The sequence below is a fragment of the Pseudophryne corroboree genome, chromosome 1 (assembly GCF_028390025.1).
Source record: "Pseudophryne corroboree isolate aPseCor3 chromosome 1, aPseCor3.hap2, whole genome shotgun sequence".
Classification (NCBI taxonomy): Eukaryota; Metazoa; Chordata; class Amphibia; order Anura; family Myobatrachidae; genus Pseudophryne; species Pseudophryne corroboree.
Genome location: NC_086444.1, coordinates 716,874,691 through 716,896,300, shown reverse-complemented (window position 1 = coordinate 716,896,300; position 21,610 = coordinate 716,874,691). Strand labels below are relative to the sequence as shown.

Genomic DNA, 21,610 nt, shown 5'->3' with positions numbered 1-21,610 from the left:
CTCCAGCCGTCCTAGCAACATAGATCTTCAAAGCCCTGACTACATCAAGCAACTTGGAATCCTCCAAATCACGAGTAGCCGCAGGCACCACAATAGGTTGGTTCAGATGAAAAGCTGACACCACCTTTGGCAGAAACTGCGGACGAGTTCGCAATTCTGCCCTGTCCATATGGAAAACCAGATAGGGGCTTTTACATGACAAAGCCGCCAATTCTGACAAACGCCTAGCTGAGGCTAGGGCCAACAGCATGACCACTTTCCACGTGAGATACTTTAGTTCCACCGTCTTAAGTGGCTCGAACCAGTGGGATTTCAGGAAACTCAACACCACGTTAAGATCCCAAGGTGCCACTGGTGGCACAAAAGGAGGCTGAAAATGCAGCACTCCCTTAACAAACGTCTGAACCTAAGGCAGTGAAGCCAGTTCTTTTTGAAAGAAAATGGATAGGGCCGAAATCTGGACCTTTATGGACCCTAATTTCAGGCCCAAAGTCACCCCCGACTGTAGGAAGTGCAGGAATCGACCCAGTTGGAATTCCTCTGTAGGGGCCATCCTGGCCTCACACCAAGCAACATATTTTCGCCATATACGGTGATAATGTTTTGCTGTCACGTCCTTCCTAGCCTTTATCAGCGTAGGAATAACTGCTTCCGGAATGGCCTTTTCTGCTAGGATCCGGTGTTCAACCGCCATGCTGTCAAACGCAGCCGCGGTAAGCCTTGGAACAGACAGGGCCCTTGTTGTAACAGGTCCTGTCTGAGAGGCAGAGGCCACGGGTCCTCTGTGATCATTTCTTGCAATTCCGGGTACCAAGTTCTTCTTGGCCAATCCGGAACAATGAGTATTGTTCTCACTCCTCTTCTTCTTACAATTCTCAGCACCTTTGGTATGAGAGGAAGAGGAGGAAACACATAGACCGACTGGAACACCCACGGTGTTACTAGTGCGTCCACAGCTATCGCCTGAGGGTCCCTTGACCTGGCGCAATATCTTTTTAGCTTTTTGTTGAGACGGGACGCCATCATGTCCACCTGTGGCAGTTCCCATCGATTTGCAATCTGCGTGAAGACTTCCTGATGAAGTCCCCACTCTCCCGGGTGGAGGTCGTGTCTGCTGAGGAAGTCTGCTTCCCAGTTGTCCACTCCCGGAATGAACACTGCTGACAGTGCTAGTACGTGATTCTCCGCCCACCGAAGAATCTTTGTGGCTTCTGCCATTGCCACCCTGCTTCTTGTGCCGCCCTGGCGGTTCACATGGGCCACTGCCGTGATGTTGTCTTACTGAACCAGCACTGGTTGGTTTCGAAGCAGAGGCTCCGCTTGACTCAGGGCGTTGTATATGGCCCTTAGCTCCAGGATATTGATGTGCAGACGAGTCTCCTGACTGGACCACAATCCTTGGAAGTTTCGTCCTTGAGTGACTGCCCCCCACCCTCGGAGGCTTGCATCCGTGGTCACCAGGACCCAGTCCTGTATGCCGAATCTGCGGCCCTCGAGGAGGTGAGCACCTTGTAGCCACCACAGAAGAGACACCCTGGCCCTGGGGGACAGGGTGATCATCCGATGCATCTGAAGATGCGATCTGGACCACTTGTCCAGCAGGTCCCACTGAAAGATCCTCGCATGGAACCTGCCGAAGGGAATGGCTTCGTAAGACGCCACCATCTTTGCCAGGACTCGTGTGCAGTGATGCACGGACACCTGTTTTGGCTTTAGGAGGTCTCTGTCCAGAGTCACGAGCTCCTGAGTCTTCTCCTCCGGGAGAAACACCTTCTTCTGGTCTGTGTCCAGAATCATGCCCAGGAAGGGCAGACGCGTCGCAGGAATCAGCTGCGACTTTGGAATGTTCAGAATCCAGCCGTGCTGACGCAACACTTCTTGAGAGTGTGCTACACTGATCAGTAACTGCTCCCTGGACCTCGCCTTTATGAGGAGATCGTCCAAGTATGGGATAATTGTAACCCCTTGCTTCCGAAGGAGCCCCATCATCTCCGCCATCACTTTGGTAAACACTCTCGGTGCCGTGGACAGGCCAAACGGCAACGTCTGGAACTGGTAATGACAGTCTCGTACCACAAACCTGAGGTACTCCTGATGAGGCGGATAAATGGGGACATGCAAGTAAGCATCCTTGATGTCCAGCGACACCATAAAATCCCCTTCCTCCAGGCTTGCAATGACCGCTCTGAGCAATTCCATTTTGAACTTGAATTTCTTCAGATAAAAGTTCAGGGATTTTAAATTTAAAATGGGTCTGACCGAACCGTCCGGTTTCGGTACCACAAACATAGTGGAATAGTAGCCCCTTCCCCGTTGAAGGGGGGGGGGACCTCTACCACCACTTTCTGGAGAAAGAGTTTGTGAATTGCCTCCACCACTCTCGCCCTTTCCATGGGGGAAGCTGGTAAGGCCGATTTCAGGAAACGGTGAGGGGGCATCACCTCGAATTCCAGCTTGTATCCCTGAGACACAATTTGTATAGCCCAAGGATCCACCTGTGAGCGAACCCACTGGTGGCTGAAATGTCGGAGACGCGCGCCCACCGCTCCTGGCTCCGCCTGTGGAGCCCCAGCGTCATGCGGTGGACTTAGTGGAAGCGGGGGAAGACTTTAGTTCCTGGGAACTAGCTGCGTGGTGCAGCTTTTTTTGCTCTACCCCTACCTCTGGCAAGAAAGGACGCACCTCTGACCTTCTTGCTCCTCTGAGAACGAAAGGACTGCATTTGGTAATACGGTGCTTTCTTAGGTTGTGGAAGGACATAAGGCAAGAAATTTGACTTCCCAGCCGTAGCTGTGGAAACGAGGTCCGAGAGACCGTCCCCAAACAATTCCTCACCCTTATAAGGTAAAACCTCCATGTGTTTTTTAGAGTCGGTATCCCCTGTCCATTGCCGAGTCCACAGGACCCTTCTGGCAGAAATGGACATACCGTTAACTCTAGAGCCCAGCAGGCAAATGTCCCTCTGGGCATCCCGCATATATAGGACCGCGTCCTTGATATGTGCCAGGGTCAGTAGAACAGTGTCCCTGTCCAGGGTATCTAACTCCTCAGACAGATAATCCGTCCATGCAGCAACTGCACTACACATCCAGGCCGAAGCAATTGCTGGCCTCAGCAGTGTGCCAGAATGTGTATAAACTGACTTCAGGATAGCTTCCTGCTTTCTATCAGCAGGATCCTTTAGGGCGGCCGTATCCGGAGACGGCAGGGCCACCTTTTTAGACAAGCGTGTCAATGCCTTGTCTACCCTAGGGGAGGATTCCCAGCGTAACCTGTCCGTTGGCGGGAAAGGATACGCCATGAGTAATCTCTTGGAAACTATCACCTTCCTGTCAGGGGAATCCCATGCTTTTTCACATAATTCATTTAATTCATGGGAAGGGGGAAAAGTCACTTCATGCTTTTTCTCCCCATACATACAAATCCTCTTGTCAGGGACAGGATTTTCCTCAGAAATGTGTAATACATCCTTCATTGCTACAATCATGTAGCGGATGGCTTTAGTCCTTTTAGGCTGCAACTTTGCCTCATCGTCATCGACACTGGAGTCAGCTTCCGTGTCGACAACTGTGTCAACTATCTGGGATAGTGTGCGCTTTTGAGACCCTGACGGCCTCTGCGCTGTAGGATCAGGCATGGGTTGAGACCCTGACTGTCCCAAGGTTACAGTGTTATCCAACATGTTATGCAAGGAGTTTACATTATCATTTAACACCTTCCACATATCCATCCAATCAGGTGTCGGCACCGTCGGCGGCGACACCACACTCAGCTGCACTTGTTCTGCCTCCACGTATCCTTCCTCATCAAACATGTCGACACAGGCGTACCGACACACAGCACACACACAGGGAATGCTCTGACTGAGGACAGGACCCCACAAAAGGCTTTTGGGGAGACAGAGAGAGAGTATGCCAGCACACACCCCAGCGCTATATAACCCAGGGATTACACAGTAACTTAGTGTTTACCCTGTAGCTGCTGTTAATATATGTATATATACTGCGCCTAAATTTATGTGCCCCCCCTCTCTTTTTTACCCTCTAATGCACCTGAATACTGCAGGGGAGAGCCTGGGGAGCGTCCTTCCAGCGGAGCTGTGAAGAGAAAATGGCGCTGGTGTGCTGAGGAAGAAGGCCCCGCCCCCTCAGCGGCGGGCTTCTGTCCCGCTTAAATGTATAAAAAATGGCGGGGGCTCTGGCATATATACAGTCCCAGACTGTATATATGTCTCTTTTTGCCAAAAAAGGTATTTAATTGCTGCCCAGGGCGCCCCCCCCTGCGCCCTGCACCCTACAGTGACCGGAGTGTGCGGTGTGCTGTGGGAGCAATGGCGCACAGCTGCAGTGCTGTGCGCTACCTTAAGTGAAGACAGGAGTCTTCAGCCGCCGATTTCGATGTCTTCATGCTTCTGTTCTTCTGGCTCTGCGAGGGGGACGGCGGCGCGGCTCCGGGAACGGACGATCAAGGTTAGGTACCTGTGTTCGATCCCTCTGGAGCTAATGGTGTCCAGTAGCCTAAGAAGCGCTACCTAGCTGCCGTGAGTAGGTTTGCTTCTCTCCCCTCAGTCCCTCGTAGCAGAGAGTCTGTTGCCAGCAGAAGCTCTCTGAAAACAAAAAACCTAACAAAATACTTTCTTATCTAGCAAGCTCAGGAGAGCCCACTAGGAGCACCCAGCTCGGCCGGGCACAGATTCTAACTGAGGTCTGGAGGAGGGGCATAGAGGGAGGAGCCAGTGCACACCAGATAGTACTAAATCTTTCTTTAGAGTGCCCAGTCTCCTGCGGAGCCCGCTATTCCCCATGGTCCTTACGGAGTCCCCAGCATCCACTAGGACGTTAGAGAAAAGACTTTCCTCTAGTCTCCAAACCTTCAAGCGTTCACCGAAAACTCACCTCTTCAGGCATGCTTATCAAATTACGGAAGATCTTGCATAACCTTTATAAACTTTCCTATCCAATTACATCCCCACTGTAGAGTCCACTCTTATTCTCCCATATCTTTTAATTCTTCACTTTCCCAGCCTTCTGCCCCCAGGCCAACATTGCTGTGTGACCATATCATACAGCCCACCAAGAACCATTGCAACCTGGTGGACCTTTATGCAATAGATAACACCTCTCCTTGTGTATCAATGCCTATTTCCCTATAGATTGAAAGCTTGTGAGCAGGGCCTTCCTACCTCTACGACTGTGTTACAACCCAGTCTTGTTTTTGTTGTTAGCAATTGCTTTGTTTTGTTATCACCGTTTCCAATTGTAAAGCACAATAAAATTTGCTGTATTATATAAGAACCTGTTAATAAATAAAAAAATAAAACAAAACATTATTTTCCTAAAAGTACTTGCAGGACTTCACAGCTCTGATAGAACAGCAGCCAACAGCAGGGGCAAAATCGATAGATTCCCCCATCAATCACTGCTGGCTGAGAGAATGAAAAGTAGGCAGGAGTCTTCTCTAATCTCCCTGAGCTTGGGTTGCAGGAAGACAGTCTTTATGCATCCACAGGTGCGCGATCTGTTTAGTACTCAGCCCAGCCAGCAGGACGAGGCCAGTGGCAGGCCAGCCGGGTAGGCCGAGCCTGACACCTGCTGGAAGACTAGCTTCCAGCATCTGCTGGCAGGCTCCTCTGACACAACTGCATCAGATGCAATCATGTCAGGGAAAACCCAGGGGAGTGGTTAAAGCATAATAAATAGGCCCCGTAGTCTAAATTGCAGAAGACTGGTTTTGTGACCAACATAAATGCTCTTTAAACTATAAAAGAATACCTTAACCTTATAAACCCTTAGCAGTTGTGGTGTTTGTCATTTGGTTAAGAATAAAATAATAAATCATGTGGAGTATAAGAAACTAAACTGTGCAGAACACAGAATGTAGGTTATAGGCTATGTAAAAGGTAAAAAGCTTAAATCGAGTGAGAAAATGTATTTAGTTTCTTACCTTTGGAAGGTGCAATGAATTGGTCAGGTACACAGCTATGTATGTCTGTGACAAGTTTACTATTAGCCGTGTGCACATATATAATACAGCCACCTGAAATGAACAACCGTGGAAAGTTAAAGATGCAACATTTACTGCCCAACGTACAAAGGGTCTCCCCATTATTACAGCCATTTCCCAAATCACAGATTACAAACGTCACCTGGTAGAAAGAAGGTTCCACAAGCCAGTCCTTCCACAACAGCAATTGTTTTGGGGGGTTGGAATGCATAGTTTGTTCATCTAGGGAATCTCGCTGTTGCTCTTCAGTTTCCACAAGAAGCTGAAAACTTTGCTTTTCTTTAGTTCCAAGGTGGAATAATAGTGAGAACAAAGCTCCTGTGCCCACCACAATAAGGGCCAACGTCTGCAGAAAACAAAGCTTGATCAATGCAAAAATGGTAGATCATTTGATTTAATAAACATTGTGCCATGCATGTGTATTATACATATATTGATGCAGTCAGAGAAACTATGTAGACACTTTCTATAAATACCCATAACTACTTTAGCATGTAACTTTGTTTAAACACAATATGTAAGTGTAATATGATATGATGTGACAGAAGGGCTACTTCAACCTTAACATGACAAAAAAAAAAAAAAAAAAAAAGAGATAGATAGAGATAGATAGAAATTTGTAATGCATATTCATGAAAGGCTGTATATTTAAATCGCAAAAGAACTCTAAACACAGCGTAGACAACCATTTTGTTTCTGCACTAATTGATAAGAATGAAACCAAGGAATGCACTCTATTCATAGGGGGTCATTCAGATCTGATTGCTGGGCTGCTAATTTTGCTGTCCTGCGTTCAGATAGTTGCCGCCTCCAGGGAGGGTGTAACATTTTCCGTACAAGTGTGCGATCCTATGTGTATGCAGAGCTGCTAAAAGCCACTTTGTGCAGTCTGTGCGCAGGCCAGGACTTACTCCTACAGTGCGATCACAACAGGCTGATCTGGGCCGGAGCGGACATCACACACCCTCCCTGAAAACGCTTGGGAACGCCTGCGTTTTTATGGACACAGAAATCGATCAGTTACTACCCACAAACGGCTTCCTCCTGTCAATCACCTTGCGAACGCCCATGCGTTCAAATTTTTCACACCATCCCATCACAGACCAGCAATGCCCTTTGTCGATATCAGACGCGTGTTCGCATTGCGGTGCACGCACAGTTAGTCCCTGATTGCCTGCTGTACGAAAACGCACAGCAGCAATCAGATCTGATTGACCTCAAAGTCCATTTTTGGGCAAATCATGAAACACCAATTTTAGTGAAACACATCGGTTATATTGGTTAAGCTCCACTATATGCAGGCGACAGATACAATTTAAAAAACAAAAAAAAAGGATTTTAATACCTACCGGTAAATTCTTTTCTCTTAGTCCGTAGAGGATGCTGGGGTCACATTAGAACCATGGGGTATAGACGGGATCCGCAGGAGACATGGGCACTTTAAGACTTTGAAAGGGTGTGAACTGGCTCCTCCCTCTATGCCCCTCCTCCAGACTCTAGTTATAGGAACTGTGCCCAGGGAGACAGACATTTCGAGGAAAGGATTTATTGTTAAAATAAGGTGAGATTCATACCAGCTCACACCTCAAGCATGCCGCCCAACGTGGCATTCAATAGAACACAAGCCAACGGCATGAACAATTGCAGCAACATGCTGACAATAAACGTAACAACATGTGTGCAACCACAACTAATAACTGCAGATACAGTACGCACCGGGACGGGCGCCCAGCATCCTCTACGGACTAAGAGAAAAGGATTTACCGGTAGGTATTAAAGTCTTATTTTCTCATACGTCCTAGAGGATGCTGGGGTCATATTAGAACCATGGGGTTATACCAAAGCTCTAGAACGGGCGGGAGAGTGCGGATGACTCTGCAGCACCGATTGACCAAACTTGAGGTCATCATCGGCCAAGGTATCAAACTGGTAAAACTTAGCAAAAAAGTGTTTGATCCCGACCAAGTAGCTGCTCGGCAAAGCTGTAACGCCGAGAGCCCCCAGGCAGCCGCCCAGGACGAGACCACCTTTCTAGTAGAATGGGCCTTCACCGATTTCGGTAATGACAATCCTGCCGTGGAATGAGCACGTTGAATCGTACCACAGATCCAGCGCGCAATGGTCTGCTTGGAAGTAGGACACCCAATCTTGTTGGGAGCATACAGGACAAACAGAGCCTCTGTTTTCCTAATCTGAGCCGTTCTGGCGACATAAATATTCAAAGCTCTGACCACATCCAGAGCTTTGACTCAGCGAAAGCGTCAGTGTCAGTAGCCACAGGCACCACAATAGGTTGGTTCATGTGGAAAGAGGAAACCACCTTCGGTAGAAATTTGCTGATGTGTCCTCAATTCAGCTCTATCTTCATGGAAGATCAAATAAGGGCTCTTGTGAGACAAGGCCGCTAACTCAGACACCCGCCTTGCAGATCCCAAGGCCAACAGGATGACCACTTTCCAAGTGAGGAACTTCAACTCCACCTTCTGTAAAGGTTCAAACCAATGTGATTGAAGGAACTGCAACACCACAATAAGATCCCATGGTGCCACTGGAGGCACAAATGGAGGTTGGATGTGCAACACGCCTTTCACGAAAGTCTGAACTTCAGGAAGGGAGGCCAATTGTTTCTGAAAGAAAACCGATAAGGCTGAAATCTGTACCTTAATTGAGCCCAATTTTAGACCCGCATCCACACCTGCTTGTAGAAAATGGAGAAAACGTCCTAGCTGAAACTCTTCCGTAGGAGCCTTCTTGGATTCACACCAAGAAACATATTTTCTCAAAACACAGTGGTAATGTTTAGACGTTACCCCTTTTCTGGCCTGAATAAGTGTGGGAATGACTTCACTGGGAATACCCTTACGGCCTAGGATTTTGCACTCAACCGCCATGCCGTCAAACATAGCCGCGGTAAGTCCTGATACACGCACGGCTGCTGTTATAAGAGGTCCTCGCGCAGAGGAAGAGGCCAAGGATCTCCTATGAGCAATTCCTGAAGATCTGGATACCAAGCCCTCCTTGGCCAGTCTGCAACAATGAGGATCGCCCGAATCTTTGTTCTTCTTATGATCTTTAGAACTTTTGGAATGAGAGGAAGTGGAGGGAATACATACAACGACTGAAACACCCACAGTCTCTCAACCTGGAAAAATATCTCTGAAGCTTCTTGTTGAGACGAGATGCCATCATGTCTACATGAGGAACTCCCCAACGACTTGTCACCTCTGCGAAGACTTCTTGGTGGAGGCCCCACTCTCCTGGATGGAGATCGTGTCTGCTGAGGAAGTCTGCTTCCTAGTTGTCCACTCCTGGAATGAAGATCGCTGACAGAGCGCTTGTATGCTTTTCCGCCCAGCGGAAAATCCTTGTGGCTTCTGCCATGCCGCTCTGCTTTTCGTGCCGCCCTGACGGTTTATGTACGCTACTGCTGTTACATTGTCCGACTGGATCAGTACGGGTAGATGTCGAAGATGTTCCGCTTGTAGAAGGCCATTGTAAATGGCCCTTAACTCCAGAACGTTTATGTGGAGACAAATTTCCTGACTTGACCATCTTCCTTGGAAGTTTTCTCCCAGCGTGACTGCCCCCCAGCCTCGGAGGCTTGTATCCGTGGTTACTAGGATCCAGTCCTGGATCCCAAACCTGCGCCCCTCTAGGAGGTGAGAGCTGTGCAGCCACCACAGGAGTGAGACACTGGTCTTGGAAGACAGGATTATCCTCCGGTGCATGTGTAGGTAGGACCCGGACCACTTGTCCAACAGGTCCCACTGGAACACTCTGGCATGGAACCTGCCAAACTGAATGGCCTCGTAGGCCGCAACCATCTTCCCCAGCAACTGAATGCATTGATGGATTGACACTCTTGCTGGTTTCAGAACTTGTTTGACCAGACTCCGGATCTCCAGAGCCTTTTCCACTGGAAGAAAAACTCTCTGAAGTTCTGTGTCCAGTATAATTCCCAAAAACGACAATCGCGTTGTTGGAAGCAACTGCGACTTTGGCAAGTTTAGGAGCCAACCATGTTGTTGAAGAACTGTCAGGGAGAGTGCAATGTTTCGCACCAACTGGTCCCTGGATCTCGCCTTTATCAGGAGATCGTCCAAGTACGGGATAATAGTGACTCCCTGTTTGCGAAGGAGAACCATCATTTCCGCCATCACCTTGGTGAAAATCCTCGGAGCCGTGGATAGACCAAACGGCAACGTCTGAAATTGGTAATGACAATCCTGAATCGCAAATCTCAGGTAAGCCTGATGCGGAGGATAAATGGGAACATGTAAGAAGGCATCCTTTACGTCCACCGAAACCATGAAATCTCCTTCCTCCACACTGGAGATCACTGCCCTGAGAGATTCCATTCTAAATTTGAACTTCTTCAGGTTAAAATTTAGGGATTTCAGGTTTAGGATTGGCCTGACCGAGCCTTCCGGCTTCGGGACCACGAAAAGGCTTGAATAAAAGCCTTCTCCCTGTTGTGACGGGGGAACCAGTAAAATGACTTGATTCTGACACAACTTTTGTATAGCCTCGCTTACTACCTCCCTGTCCAGAGGAGAAACTGGTAAGGCCGATTTGAAAAATCTGCGAGGGGGAACGTCTTGAAACTCCAGTTTGTACCCTTGGGACACTATTTGTAAAACCCATGGGTCTAGGCCCGAACGAAACCAGAACTGACTGAAGAGTTTAGACGTGCCCCCACCGGTGCGGACTCCCGCAAGAGAGCCTCAGCGTCATGCGGTGAATTTGGCAGAAGCAGGAAGACTTCTGCTCCTGCGAACTCGACAAGGTTGTTGATCCTTTACCTCTTCCCCTCCCTCTACTAGCAAGGAAGGAAGAGCCTCGCCCTCTTCTGTATTTATTGGGCCGAAAGGACTGCATTTGATAGTGGTGCGTTTTCTTTTGTTGCTGAGGAACATAAGGCAAAAAAGATGACTTACCCGCGGTAGCCGTAGATACCAAATCATTGAGGCCATTCCCAAACAAGACACCACCTTTATATGGGAGAGACTCCATATTTTTCTTGGAGTCTGCATCAGCATTCCATTGGTGAATCCACAATGCTCGCCTAGCCAAGACCGCCATGGCATTGGCTTTTGATCCCAAAAGGCCAATATCTCTCGCAGTTTCCTTTAGGTATGCTGCAGCGTCCTTGATATAACCCAGCATCAAGAGGATGCTATCCTTATCCAGTGTATCTATATCAGATGACAAGTTATCTGCCCACTTTTCAATAGCAGTACCCGTGGTCACATAAATGGATTTTAACGTAGTTTCTTGCTTACGATCTGCTGGGTCCTTATGGGCTGCCGTGCCCAATGCTGGGAGAGCCACCTTTTTAGACAAACGTGACAGGGCCTTGTCCAAAATGGGGGGTGACTCCCACTTTTTCCTGTCCTCAGTGGGAAAAGGATAAGCAACCGGAATCCTTTTGGGGATTTGAAACTTTCTGTCAGGGTTTTCCCAGACTTTTTCAAATAGAGCGTTCAGTTCATGAGAGGGAGGAAACGTCACCTCCGGTTTCTTTTCTTTATACATACAGACCCGTTTATGAGGAACAGCAGGGTCCTCAGTGATATGTAATACATGTTTAATAGCCACAATCATGTACTTAGTGCTCTTTGCCAATTTTGGATCTAATCTGGAATCACTATAGTCGACACTGGAATCCGTGTCCGTGTCGTTATCAGTGTGCATCAACTGGGCAAAAGAACGTTTTTGCGACCCCAAGGGGTCCTGGACTTGCAATAACATATCCTGCACAGATTTTTTCCACGCCTGGGTCTGAGACTGACTTATCTAATCTCTTACTGATAAGAGCCATATTCGCATTCAAGACATTCACCCAGTCAGGAGTCGGCGGTGCCGACAGGGTCACCCCCACGGTCTGTGTCCCTAATACAGCCTCCTCCTGGGAAGAGCACTCAGCCTCAGACATGTCGACACACGTGTACCAAACACCCACAGACACACCGGGCTTATAGGGGACAGACCCACAGTAAAGTCTGTCAGAGGGACAGAGAGAGGATTTGCCAGCTCACAACCCAGCGCCAAACTAACAACTCTGAAAACACTAAAAAATGCCTCAGACATGTAGCGCTTTTAAATGCCAATATACTGCACCAATATGTACTGCGCCCCCCCCCCCCACCCCCGTTTTACACCCTGATACTTGTCAGCAGTGTAAGGAAGGACCAGCGTCTCTGCAGCCTTGTGGAGAGGAAATGGCGCCGAGCAGTGAGCTGTGAGGGTGAGGAAGAAGCTCCGCCCCCGTAATGGCGTGCTTCTGTCCCGCTCAAATTAAACAAATAATTATACTGGCGGGGGTTAGGACAGTGCCCAGGCACTAATGTCCCCTCTTGCCAGTTAACTTTTAATGAGGATTTATGCTGCCCAGGGCACCCGCACACACCACCATCCCCCCCGCGCCCTGCACCCTGCAGTGCCTGTGTATGTGTGGGAGCATGGTGCGCAGCGTTCCGCTCGCTGCGCGGGTACCTCAGAATGTAGTCACTGGAGAAGTCTTCTGATCTTCTGCTACTCACCTGTCTTCTGACTTCTGGCTCTGTAAGGGGGCGACGGCAGGCTGCGGGAGTGAGCATCCGGGAGCGCCCAGCGATCATCACCCTCAGGAGCTAATGGTGTCCTGCCAGCCAAAAGCAGAGCCATTGAACTCACCAGAAGTTGGTCATACTTCTCTCCCCTAAGTCCCACTTAGCAGGGAGACTGTTGCCAGCAGTCCTCCCTGAAAATAAAAAACCTAACATAAGTCTTTTCAGAGAAACTCAGTAGAGCTCCCCTAGAGTGCATCCAGTCTGCCTGGGCACAATTCTAAAACTGGAGTCTGGAGGAGGGGCATAGAGGGAGGAGCCAGTTCACACCCTTTCAAAGTCTTAAAGTGCCCATGTCTCCTGCAGATCCCGTCCATACCCCATGGTTCTAATGTGACCCCAGCATCCTCTAGGACGTATGAGAAAAGATGCACAATACAAACTGAATAAAACCAATGGCGCAAAACAGAGGAAGAACATGCATGAAATGACAACACCACAACCTGATTCACTTCTTGATGGGTGTTAGTGTTGCTTCCTTATTGTTAATGAGTCCATTCCAGATATAGACCTCAAAAAGAGAAGGATAAATAGTGCAACACCGTTTGATAAAAAGAATCCCAATTTTTTATTAATATTCCACTCACATGAAGGGAAAAAAATATTGCATATGTAGAATTCCACAATGTAGCCACGGCAGTACTCCTTTCCCGTATTTCTTTGGATCAATACCTCGAAAGAAATTTATTTAGTGCAACACTGAGATTTTTTAACACAGTTTTAATTTTAAAAATTACACTCACATTCAGTAAAAAGAATCATAGCATAAAAAACATGGGGATTTTTGGTCCTCACACACAGCGGAAATGGGTTCCAAAGAAAGTCCTGGGAGTCCACACCGATGGTCAAGTTTCAGTTGAAACACGAAATAGGTTTCTGGTTTACAACTCACCTGCCAACAGACTACGTTTCAACTGGAACTTGACCATCGGTGTGGACTCCCAGGACTTTCTTTGGAACCCATTTCCGCTGTGTGTGAGGACCAAAAATCCCCATGTTTTTTATGCTATGATTCCTTTTACTGAATGTGAGTGTAATTTTTAAAATTAAAACTGTGTTAAAAAATCTCACAGTGTTGCACTAAATAAATTTCTTTCGAGGTATTGATCCAAAGAAATACGGGAAAGGAGTACTGCCGTGGCTACATTGTGGAATTCTACATATGCAATATTTTTTTCCCTTCATGTGAGTGGAATATTAATAAAAAATTGGGATTCTTTTTATCAAACGGTGTTGCACTATTTATCCTTCTCTTTTTGAGGTCTATATCTGGAATGGACTCCTTAACAATAAGGAAGCAACACTAACACCCATCAAGAAGTGAATCAGGTTGTGGTGTTGTCATTTCATGCATGTTCTTCCTCTGTTTTGCGCCATTGGTTTTATTCAGTTTGTATTGTGCACTTGTTCTGGGTTTTGGTGAATCCCTTGTATAAAACTTGGCTGCACTCGGAGTGTTAATTGCGCAAAAATTGGTTTTTCTCTTTCTTTAGTATGAGAAAAGATGATTTCTTGACATTGGAGTTATCAAAAAACAAAGCCACAAGTCATGGCTATTAGTACAAGAATATAAAAAAATAGCTAGTCTAAAATGCAGATCTTCAGCCATCAAGTTTAAGAGCCTTGTATTCTTTATATTAAAGCAACTTATTATAAACTGAACCAACAAAGCACTACTAAAAGGGAGTTGTACTGGCAATTCAGATTTCCAAACAGCGTGAACCTGCCATTTTATGCAGGGATCAGCTCAAATCTCTTGACTAGCATAAAATAATGCAAAACGTGAAATATGTATTTTGTACAATTGGCTAAAACCCTGAATTTTCCTGTGTTCTCTCCTCCTCATCACCCACCCTAAATATAGGAATGTCCTGACGTCCCAAATGTGTGTGTTCAGATCCCGTTTCATCCAACTGGAAATGCAGCAACAACCAGGCTGCAGCATAAACAAAGATGTTTGCCAACACTGTGAATGCATATCTGCAAAATTAAAGAAAGAAACAAAAAATGTTAGATTGCAGCAGAACTGTGTAAAATAAACTGATCCCTGGATATAGATATGGCCTCCCTGTTCTTTCGCAGCAGTGGCAAGAGACCGGATGGGAAGGGCCAGCACAGCGCCACCAACGGCCCGGACCAAGTGACAGGATAAGGAGGGCGAGGTTGGTGCAGCCAGGGTCATAATTTAAGTAATAGGTGCTGCAACACCATATTTTGTTTTCTTGATCTGTGTGGCCCCTCTCACCCTCGGGGCCCAGCATGGGTGTCCCTTTTGTACCCCCGTAGCTGGCCTGCATACATAATATACAATAATGGTTAGAATGAATGACTCAATACTGCCTGAGGGACTGGGAAAGTGCCATGAAAAGCATTGCTGTTTTAAATGAGAATTTCATTTTTCCTTTATGATTTTTAGGTCTAATATTTAACTTGTAATACTGTGTATTAAATTGTATTTTTAATGATTTGTCTAACCTTTACTGGTTTACTATTTAAATTAAGACAATAGTTTTATTCAGATTTCATTAATCTATATAACAAAAACATTTAATTATATATAAGAAATATTTGTTGGATCATACATTATTTGACAATTTCAGACCAGATTTCATGTTTGGGTAAGATGTTGTCTGGCTACTTGCATCTCAAGTACAGACACTACCGCTTTATATAGCTTGTCTCCCATTTATGCAGAGTAAGGGACTAGTTTGTTTACATAGTGGAAGAGTCACAACGACATTTTGATCTAGAACATACCCTTTCTCAGCACCGTAGATACTCTCCTGTTTACAAAGTCTGCGGAGGCCTTAGACAAGTATTCAACAGCCTCCTGCATGATCTACAAATATCTAAGCAGATACTGCCTCACATTTTTTTCAATATCAGAATGAAAAGTAGAATGCCATAACCTAAAAGCCCCAGAAACGGAAGCTGATCTTATTGCAGAAGCGTTAAGATTTATGCTACGTTATAGTGCCCCAGTTCATATTATGCCACACTATAGTGCCTCCATTTTAAATTGTGCCACATTTACAGTGCTCAAGTTCATATTATGTAACATTACAATACCATCCACACTACAGATCAGAATTTGACACATTACAGTGCTCTCCAGTTAATTTTGTGCCATTACAATGGCCTCCACTTTAAATCATGCTGCATTACAGTGCCCCCTTATAATTATAACATCCACTATACCAGGGGTGGCCAACCAGTCAGAGGCAAAGAGCCAGAAAAGATCCTTAGTAAAGGTGAAGAGCACTATTGAGCGTGCGCAAAAATGAGGGCGTGGCCTAGTTGTCGCAAAGCCACACCCCATTTTTGTGCGCACACCTTTCGGTATCACATTTGTAGGAGTATGACCTTGTGTCATAACCCCGTTTTTAGTCATGTTGTACAGTGCCACATACATTTAATGCCCCAGTACAGTGCCACATACATATAAAAATGCCCAAAAATGGGTGCATCCACAGTGCCACATACATATAAAAATGCCCAAAAATGGGTGCCTCCACAGTGCCAGATACACATATGTCCCCACAGTGCCAGATACACATGTCCCCACAGTAGCAGATATACATGCTCCTACAGTGCCAGGTACATGCCCTACAGTGCCAGATACACATGTCCTTACAGTGCCAGATACACACGTCCCCACAGTAGCAGATATACATGCTCCTACAGTGCCAGATACACATCTTCCCAGAGTGCCAGATACACATCTTCCCAGAGTGCCAGATACACATCTTCCCAGAGTGCCAGATACACATGTCCTTACAGTGCCAGATATACATGCTCCTACAGTGCCAGATACACATCTTCCCAGAGTGCCAGATACACATCTTCCCAGAGTGCCAGATACACATCTTCCCAGAGTGCCAGATACACATCTTCCCAGAGTGCCAGATACACATCTTCCCAGAGTGCCAGATACACATGTCCTTACAGTGCCAGATATACACGCTCCTACAGTGCCAGATATACATGTTCCCAGAGTGCCAGATACACATGTTCCCAGAGTGCCAGATACACATCTTCCCAGAGTGCCAGATACACATCTTCCCAGAGTGCCAGATACACATCTTCCCAGAGTGCCAGATACACATGTTCCCAGAGTGCCAGATACACATCTTCCCAGAGTGCCAGATACACATGTCCTTACAGTGCCAGATATACACGCTCCTACAGTGCCAGATATACATGCTCCTATAGTGCCAGATACACATGTTCCCAGAGTGCCAGATACACATGTTCCCAGAGTGCCAGATACACATCTTCCCAGAGTGCCAGATACACATCTTCCCAGAGTGCCAGATACACATCTTCCCAGAGTGCCAGATACACATCTTCCCAGAGTGCCAGATACACATGTCCTTACAGTGCCAGATATACATGCTCCCAGAGTGCCAGATACACATGTTCCCAGAGTGCCAGACACACATGTTCCCAGAGTGCCAGATACACATGTTCCCAGAGTGCCAGATACACATGTTCCCAGAGTGCCAGATACACATGTTCCCAGAGTGCCAGATACACATGTTCCCAGAGTGCCAGATACACATCTTCCCAGAGTGCCAGATACACATCTTCCCAGAGTGCCAGATACACATCTTCCCAGAGTGCCAGATACACATGTCCTTACAGTGCCAGATATACATGCTCCTACAGTGCCAGATATACATGCTCCTATAGTGCCAGATACACATGTTCCCAGAGTGCCAGATACACATGTTCCCAGAGTGCCAGATACACATCTTCCCAGAGTGCCAGATACACATCTTCCCAGAGTGCCAGATACACATGTCCTTACAGTGCCAGATATACATGCTCCCAGAGTGCCAGATACACATGTTCCCAGAGTGCCAGATACACATGTTCCCAGAGTGCCAGATACACATGTTCCCAGAGTGCCAGATACACATCTTCCCAGAGTGCCAGATACACATCTTCCCAGAGTGCCAGATACACATGTCCTTACAGTGCCAGATATACATGCTCCCAGAGTGCCAGATACACATCTTCCCAGAGTGCCAGATACACATGTTCCCAGAGTGCCAGATACACATCTTCCCAGAGTGCCAGATACACATCTTCCCAGAGTGCCAGATACACATCTTCCCAGAGTGCCAGATACACATCTTCCCAGAGTGCCAGATACACATCTTCCCAGAGTGCCAGATACACATCTTCCCAGATACACATCTTCCCAGATACACATCTTCCCAGAGTGCCAGATACACATGTCCTTACAGTGCCAGATATACATGCTCCCAGAGTGCCAGATACACATGTTCCCAGAGTGCCAGATACACATGTTCCCAGAGTGCCAGATACACATGTTCCCAGAGTGCCAGATACACATCTTCCCAGAGTGCCAGATACACATCTTCCCAGAGTGCCAGATACACATCTTCCCAGAGTGCCAGATACACATGTCCTTACAGTGCCAGATATACATGTTCCCAGAGTGCCAGATACACATCTTCCCAGAGTGCCAGATACACATCTTCCCAGAGTGCCAGATACACATGTCCTTACAGTGCCAGATATACATGTTCCCAGAGTGCCAGATACACATCTTCCCAGAGTGCCAGATACACATCTTCCCAGAGTGCCAGATACACATCTTCCCAGAGTGCCAGATACACATCTTCCCAGAGTGCCAGATACACATGTCCTTACAGTGCCAGATATACATGCTCCTACAGTGCCAGATACACATGCTCCTATAGTGCCAGATACACATGTTCCCAGAGTGCCAGATACACGTTCCCAGAGTGCCAGATACACATCTTCCCAGAGTGCCAGATACACATCTTCCCAGAGTGCCAGATACACATCTTCCCAGAGTGCCAGATACACATCTTCCCAGAGTGCCAGATACACATCTTCCCAGAGTGCCAGATACACATCTTCCCAGAGTGCCAGATACACATCTTCCCAGAGTGCCAGATACACATGTCCTTACAGTGCCAGATATACATGCTCCCAGAGTGCCAGATACACATGTTCCCAGAGTGCCAGATACACATGTTCCCAGAGTGCCAGATACACATCTTCCCAGAGTGCCAGATACACATCTTCCCAGAGTGCCAGATACACATCTTCCCAGAGTGCCAGATACACATCTTCCCAGAGTGCCAGATACACATGTCCTTACAGTGCCAGATATACACGCTCCTACAGTGCCAGATATACATGCTCCTATAGTGCCAGATACACATGCTCCTATAGTGCCAGATACACATGTTCCCAGAGTGCCAGATACACGTTCCCAGAGTGCCAGATACACATCTTCCCAGAGTGCCAGATACACATCTTCCCAGAGTGCCAGATACACATCTTCCCAGAGTGCCAGATACACATGTCCTTACAGTGCCAGATATACACGCTCCTACAGTGCCAGATATACATGCTCCTATAGTGCCAGATACACATGCTCCTATAGTGCCAGATACACATGTTCCCAGAGTGCCAGATACACGTTCCCAGAGTGCCAGATACACATCTTCCCAGAGTGCCAGATACACATCTTCCCAGAGTGCCAGATACACATCTTCCCAGAGTGCCAGATACACATCTTCCCAGAGTGCCAGATACACATCTTCCCAGAGTGCCAGATACACATCTTCCCAGAGTGCCAGATACACATCTTCCCAGAGTGCCAGATACACATGTCCTTACAGTGCCAGATATACATGCTCCTACAGTGCCAGATATACATGCTCCTATAGTGCCAGATACACATGTTCCCAGAGTGCCAGATACACATGTTCCCAGAGTGCCAGATACACATCTTCCCAGAGTGCCAGATACACATCTTCCCAGAGTGCCAGATACACATCTTCCCAGAGTGCCAGATACACATGTCCTTACAGTGCCAGATATACATGCTCCCAGAGTGCCAGATACACATCTTCCCAGAGTGCCAGATACACATCTTCCCAGAGTGCCAGATACACATCTTCCCAGAGTGCCAGATACACATGTCCTTACAGTGCCAGATATACATGCTCCTACAGTGCCAGATATACATGCTCCTATAGTGCCAGATACACATGTTCCCAGAGTGCCAGATACACATGTTCCCAGAGTGCCAGATACACATCTTCCCAGAGTGCCAGATACACATCTTCCCAGAGTGCCAGATACACATGTCCTTACAGTGCCAGATATACATGCTCCCAGAGTGCCAGATACACATGTTCCCAGAGTGCCAGATACACATGTTCCCAGAGTGCCAGATACACATGTTCCCAGAGTGCCAGATACACATCTTCCCAGAGTGCCAGATACACATCTTCCCAGAGTGCCAGATACACATGTCCTTACAGTGCCAGATATACATGCTCCCAGAGTGCCAGATACACATCTTCCCAGAGTGCCAGATACACATGTTCCCAGAGTGCCAGATACACATCTTCCCAGAGTGCCAGATACACATCTTCCCAGAGTGCCAGATACACATCTTCCCAGAGTGCCAGATACACATCTTCCCAGAGTGCCAGATACACATCTTCCCAGAGTGCCAGATACACATCTTCCCAGATACACATCTTCCCAGATACACATCTTCCCAGAGTGCCAGATACACATGTCCTTACAGTGCCAGATATACATGCTCCCAGAGTGCCAGATACACATGTTCCCAGAGTGCCAGATACACATGTTCCCAGAGTGCCAGATACACATGTTCCCAGAGTGCCAGATACACATCTTCCCAGAGTGCCAGATACACATCTTCCCAGAGTGCCAGATACACATCTTCCCAGAGTGCCAGATACACATGTCCTTACAGTGCCAGATATACATGTTCCCAGAGTGCCAGATACACATCTTCCCAGAGTGCCAGATACACATCTTCCCAGAGTGCCAGATACACATCTTCCCAGAGTGCCAGATACACATGTCCTTACAGTGCCAGATATACATGTTCCCAGAGTGCCAGATACACATCTTCCCAGAGTGCCAGATACACATCTTCCCAGAGTGCCAGATACACATCTTCCCAGAGTGCCAGATACACATCTTCCCAGAGTGCCAGATACACATGTCCTTACAGTGCCAGATATACATGCTCCTACAGTGCCAGATACACATGCTCCTATAGTGCCAGATACACATGTTCCCAGAGTGCCAGATACACGTTCCCAGAGTGCCAGATACACGTTCCCAGAGTGCCAGATACACATCTTCCCAGAGTGCCAGATACACATCTTCCCAGAGTGCCAGATACACATCTTCCCAGAGTGCCAGATACACATCTTCCCAGAGTGCCAGATACACATCTTCCCAGAGTGCCAGATACACATCTTCCCAGAGTGCCAGATACACATGTCCTTACAGTGCCAGATATACATGCTCCCAGAGTGCCAGATACACATGTTCCCAGAGTGCCAGATACACATGTTCCCAGAGTGCCAGATACACATCTTCCCAGAGTGCCAGATACACATCTTCCCAGAGTGCCAGATACACATCTTCCCAGAGTGCCAGATACACATCTTCCCAGAGTGCCAGATACACATGTCCTTACAGTGCCAGATATACACGCTCCTACAGTGCCAGATATACATGCTCCTATAGTGCAAGATACACATGCTCCTATAGTGCCAGATACACATGTTCCCAGAGTGCCAGATACACGTTCCCAGAGTGCCAGATACACATCTTCCCAGAGTGCCAGATACACATCTTCCCAGAGTGCCAGATACACATCTTCCCAGAGTGCCAGATACACATCTTCCCAGAGTGCCAGATACACATGTCCTTACAGTGCCAGATATACATGCTCCCAGAGTGCCAGATACACATCTTCCCAGAGTGCCAGATACACATGTTCCCAGAGTGCCAGATACACATGTTCCCAGAGTGCCAGACATGCCCCCAGTGCCAGACATACATGTTCCCACAGTGCCAGACATGCCCCCAGTGCCAGACATGCCCCCAGTGCCAGACATGCCCACAGTGCCAGACATGCCCCCAGTGCCAGATACACA

At 47.4% G+C, this 21,610-nt stretch overlaps 1 protein-coding gene across 4 annotated transcripts in view; it reads right to left on the bottom strand.

Annotated features, from left to right (window-relative positions):
• MFSD12 (major facilitator superfamily domain containing 12) overlaps nt 1–21,610 on the bottom strand; it is a 519,470-nt gene that overhangs the window by 296,846 nt on the left and 201,014 nt on the right. For 3 of the 4 annotated variants that reach the window (XM_063915315.1, XM_063915333.1, XM_063915343.1), the window contains exons 3-5: nt 14,465–14,591; nt 6,146–6,349; nt 5,944–6,036 (exon numbers count right to left, since the gene is read on the bottom strand). In XM_063915315.1, coding sequence (XP_063771385.1) covers nt 5,944–6,036; nt 6,146–6,349; nt 14,465–14,591 — 424 coding nt within the window. The remainder of the gene's footprint in view (nt 1–5,943; nt 6,037–6,145; nt 6,350–14,464; nt 14,592–21,610) is intronic. The other variant, XM_063915325.1, reaches the window with a different exon arrangement.